We start from the raw sequence: 5,358 nt of genomic DNA, 5'->3' as shown, positions 1-5,358 counted from the left end.
AAGCCTGGGTATACTGTGATGTAATTCACCACTGTAATTTGTCCTCCTAGCCTGTTGTGGTGAAAAAAAAAAATACATTACAAAATATCTCGATTCCAGAAAAACTGCTTTTACGCACATTAACGGATAAAGCGTTTTCTATGTCGCTAAATAACACTCAACAGAGCACTATACAGCTCTGCGTGATGATATTATTATACGACGAAAATTAAATAGGGAGTCACTGTCATTTATCGGGTTTTCCTATGTTTCTTTTCATATTTTTTGGGTTTGGTCTGTGGTTGAATAATCATTAAGATCTATTTTTTTGTATTCAGCGCAGGCGGACAACTGACCGCGGATTGTGGTCGTAAAGTCGAACAATCGTAAGTCGCACAGGTCGTAAGTCGACGAATAGCTGTATTGGAATTATTTTTAAAAGTGTGATTATAATAATAATAATAAAAATGGTTTATTAACAAAAATAACAAATACTTTACCTATTACTGCACAGTTAGGTAATAGATTTCTCTAGATCATGTCTAGTCTGCCTAACTAGGTACAACCTGTTAAGGCAGACATTTTTATGCAAAATAAACAATAATATTACTACCTACTAGTTAATTAACCATACAGTTATACCATATTCATTTATACCATTTATTATGTAAGAATGTTTTTGAGTAAATTTTCCGATTTTTCTCGACCTAAACCCAATAACCAATATTTTACAAATTTATTAAATTGAATCCGGGTCATGGTTTTGCAATGTTTACTTCAACATTTTGCATGATAAACATACTTTAAAATTTCAAAAACTTTGTTTTACTCTAAAAAATTCATTTAAAAATTTGCATAAATCCGAACGGGATATAAATTTTGGGTGTTCGGGCTATCGAGGACCTGCTGCAATAATATAATTATAACCTACATATTATGTAATCAACAAACATACTTAATGCACGTAAATATAAGATACATGTCAAATTAATGAGTAAAAATATTAATAATATTATTTGGTTTGTCATGCCATTAACAGTTCTAGATTTTTTTGTTACAAAAATTTTTTTGTATCGGAATATCAGTGAGTTTCCAAATTGGCAAACGAATGGCCGTTTTACTTGGATTTTACAGCAGGAGAGCAGTTTCTAAAACATACGAAAAAATTGAAACGATCAGAATAATTACGATCACAGGTCGCTAACTGTGCCAGCACTGGCCTGTTCATAATAAATACAATTGAAAGTGGAAAAAATAATTAATCAGGGTGACGGGAACTGAACTCGCCATAGCAAATTCGCACATAGAGGTCATTTGCTAATTATTGGATCTTGCTTTTCCTAAATAAAGTTTCACAGTTTCGGAGATATGTAAATGTTTATACATAATTGAGATTTTTCCAAAATTTGACCTTCAAACATTCAGAACTTTAAGCTTTTTCATTATTTAAGTATTTTTTTATTATTTGTCGGTAGTCATAAACATTTGTGATTAAAATACGTCGGAACTTTCTTCAAACTAGGTTTAAAAAATAAGATATTACGCTTTAAAAAAAACTTTACGATCAAATTCAATCTGAGATAAATAAAAAACTTCGTTGTTTCAATAACTTATTCTACTCAAAGTTAGTTTTCTAGTTCGTCACCTTTTTTTTAAAGCGTAAAATTTTATTTTTTACCCTAGTTTGAGGGAATTTCCGACGTATTTTAATCACAAATGTTTATGACTATCAACAAATAATAAAAAACTACTTAAATAATGAAAAAGCTTAAAGTACTGAATGCTTGAAGGTCAAATTTTGGAAAATCTCAATAACGTATAAAAATTTACATATCTCCGAAACTATAAAACTTTATTTAGGAAAAGTAAGATCCAATAATTAGCAAATGACCTCTATATACGAATTTGCTATGGCGGGTTCAGTTTCAGTCACCTGTATATATAAAGTAGGGTCTTATCCAATGGATTATTTCGCACAGGTCACACGACTCAACGCGACGCAATAAAATTAATGAAGTTTTTGATTGTATTTTTTTATATTTATCTAGTGGCAACTCTCAGGTCAAAATCCTGCAAAAGGAAATTGAGTAGAGATTAGCCGGCCTCGTGGAGTACTAGTTAGTACGTTTGCCTGCCAATAAATAAATAAATATGAAATTATTATTATAAATGTAACAATGTAAAAACATGTATCAGTTATGTAATTTAGTATATTAATCTATTTTAAAAAATCAATCCACTGTATGTAATTTTATCGTGTCGTAGTACAATCCGTCAGAAATAGGCCAATGTCTCGCAGTAGTCTTGTGCGAATTAATGTAAGCATTTAGCAATACTTTTTCTCAAGTAGCTATTCTGCTGCAAGACAGTTTTAAGAGATATTTATATTTGCAAGATCATATAACCTGTTATTCGGCATTTTGAGTTATTGTCAATGTCAGCCATGTTTGTGAATTTGTAAGATATTTCAAACAAGTCGTTGGAGAACTAATCTTCCTCCAGTACGGTTCAGCACTGTGTCCTGTTTCCAAGAAGTTGTTGAACTACTCGTATTACAGTAAATGCAGTGAATATTTTTGATTCGCTTAGAAATCCGTCAGATATTGATCGTAGGGCTGGGCTAAAGATTAGATTTCGATTTCTAGGTATATTCGGGAGCTAAAGAGACAATTTCACGTGTCACACGCGCGAACAGAAAAGTTGCTAGAACTTCTGCCAAACGCCAGTCAGTAGCTCTCCGAGTTTTGTTAGGGGCGGTTCTTTCACCCGCGCTGCGAGCATAAGCTTATATTGGTTTTAAAAATATTTTTAACAAACTTTAAAAATGTTATAAATTTTGATTTTGAATATAAATAATTATTGCAATTGCCTATGAATATTAAATTTTAAATCATAATTTTTTGCATGTATAATGACTACACAGCACCGTAACGAACGAATGTTTTTGGCACAGTAAAGGAAAAGTTAAGGTGATAGAAAACTATAATTTAGGCAGAATACTGTACCTTCCAACATGATAACAATGACCGTGAAAATTTACGCACGTAATAAATATATAAAAATTTCATTAAATAATTACAATTTGATGTAGTTTCCGCTGGATGTGACGTGGTATCTGGGCGGTTCGTGGTGATGGGTGTTGGTTAATTTGACGAGTACATCGTTCATTGTCACGGCTCTGGCTTTACACCCAATGCTTTTAGAAGAGCACGCCCACCAAGTGCTTGCCGTCATTTTAGACACTGCGCCGTTTCTGGAGTAGGTATATCCATCCACCATTAGGAGCCGGTTGCCTATTCCTGACGGTTTGATAAATTTTGCTGAAAAAAATAAAAGAGTTAATATCATGGTCACGAGAAAGATTAACTACATATATCCGACCTAAGCCTTACATACACAGTAATACAACATTAAATATACCTACTACACTGGTACACGTGATGTAAATCAAACAAATTACATAAAATATATTGCAAAATAAACCGAATTGGAGAACAAAATTAAAATTGAAAATAAATCTAATCACGTCGGGGTCACCGATGTAGGATTTAGGTTACTGAGGTTTGGAGCTTCTACCCCAGTTGACTGAAAACACGAGGTTGCTGTTAAATGCGTATTTATTACATGCAGAATAAATAGTGTATTATATTATGTCGCGCGAGTGTTATGGCGATGACGAGTTGAAGTAACTGCAATTGGGCTTCATGCTGGATCTGAGTGACTGCGTTATACTGACTTGTTGAGCTGACTGTACTGACTGGACGTCACCACGCCCCGTCCATTTGTTATTCATACCTCAATGGTAGGAACGATGTTAATGTACTGCAGGACATTGTTCTCGTCGTTTTATGCAATACTGTTAGACTTGCATAATATGTTGTATTGCATTCCATCTAAAATTATGACTTGCTTCATCGGCCGTCACACTATATTTCGGGTAAAATGATTTGACATATGTCTGTGTCTTCGATCATGGACTATGAACCCTACAGATACAATATACATTTGTATATGAAGAGAAAACTAAATATTATATAATTGTGTATTATTTTATATTTATTTCAATAATTCTATTTTTTTTCTTTTTGAATCTTGAAACAATGAAACAGAAACATATTCTTATGAGTGCTTCAATAATAACAATGTGCATAATATGTTTAATTTATAAGTTATTTAAACACTTTACATACATAAACAGTTTACATACATATGCATAAGGGCGGGCATATTGCCTTAAGGCAATTTCTTCCTGGTTCTTTCTCTTTATTTATTCTACAATATTGTATATTTGATTATGTATGTAACTAAATAAATATAATTTATATTTTAATATTTTTATCTGATTACTTTTTATGTTATCTTCTTTGGAATTTTATTATTTACTGTTTTATCATTTATACTTTATTTTTATGGATTGTTATTCTATTGCATCGCATGTTATTATAATTTTATTTGTATGCTATGTATACTATGTACTATGTTTTATACTCTGTATCCTTTGTACTATGTTTACTATGTAATTTATATACTATGTATATTTTACTATATAGTCACCCTCCAAGCACAAGAGTTAGTTTCTTTTTTGGAGAGTTAGAGTGATAACATTTACTAGATGTGTAAAAGTAGATTTGAATAGAATTTTAAAAAACATGCACCTTTTATGAATTTTTTTTTTTTTTAAAATGTAAAAAATATTTAAAAATATATATATACTATGTAAACTGTGTATTATACTTTGTATACTATATATATATACATACACACATATATATACATATATATATATATATATACGTATGCTATATATACTATGTACTATGCATACTGTGTAATATACTATATATCATACTATTTCTTATTCTTAGTAAACTGTATACTATGTATACTAAGTACTATGTATACCAAGTATTATGTATACTATGTATTATATTATGTATTATACTATGTATTAAATATGTATTATACTATTTATTATACTATGTATTATTACTTTGTACTTTACTATGTATTATACTATGTATTATTACTATGTACCATACTATGTAGTATGCATACTATTTTTTTATGAATGTTATTATTATGGGTTAATACGAGCACAGCCTAAAAAGCCTCAATAAGTTCATGAATATGTTAACAAGTGTGATTTTGAATGAATAAAAAATTATTATTATAAAAATTACGTTATCATAAGGTAAAAAGTGAGATTTTAGGCATCTTTTTTTGCGAATCACTCGCGTCAAAAATATAAACAATATTCCTAAACCTATTACTAATAATTCCCAACAAATTAATTATATTACAAAAAAACTGCCATTTAGAAAGAAGTGAAGTCACAGAATGCGATTTTATATACATAAGGCGATAAAATGCGATGAAATA

At 30.3% G+C, this 5,358-nt stretch overlaps 1 protein-coding gene across 1 annotated transcript; it reads right to left on the bottom strand.

Moving 5' to 3' along the window:
- Positions 1 to 260: 260 nt before the first annotated feature.
- On the bottom strand, positions 261 to 3,295 carry LOC148274002 (uncharacterized). Its single transcript, XM_088237763.1, has 2 exons — positions 3,059 to 3,295; positions 261 to 1,127 (listed from the first exon to the last, which is right to left on the bottom strand). Exons 1-2 carry the CDS (start codon positions 3,256 to 3,258, stop codon positions 1,097 to 1,099), a joined length of 231 nt encoding a protein of 76 aa, XP_088093889.1. The 5' UTR covers positions 3,259 to 3,295; the 3' UTR covers positions 261 to 1,096.
- Between the last annotated feature and the right edge of the window lie 2,063 nt (positions 3,296 to 5,358).

This window comes from Micrasema longulum, unplaced genomic scaffold (genome assembly GCF_059751315.1).
Source record: "Micrasema longulum isolate JH-2025_06_02 unplaced genomic scaffold, ASM5975131v1 h1tg001782l, whole genome shotgun sequence".
In the NCBI taxonomy this organism is placed as follows: Eukaryota; Metazoa; Arthropoda; class Insecta; order Trichoptera; family Brachycentridae; genus Micrasema; species Micrasema longulum.
The sequence above is the reverse complement of the archived record's forward strand: the minus strand, read 5'-3'. Positions and strand labels throughout refer to the sequence as shown.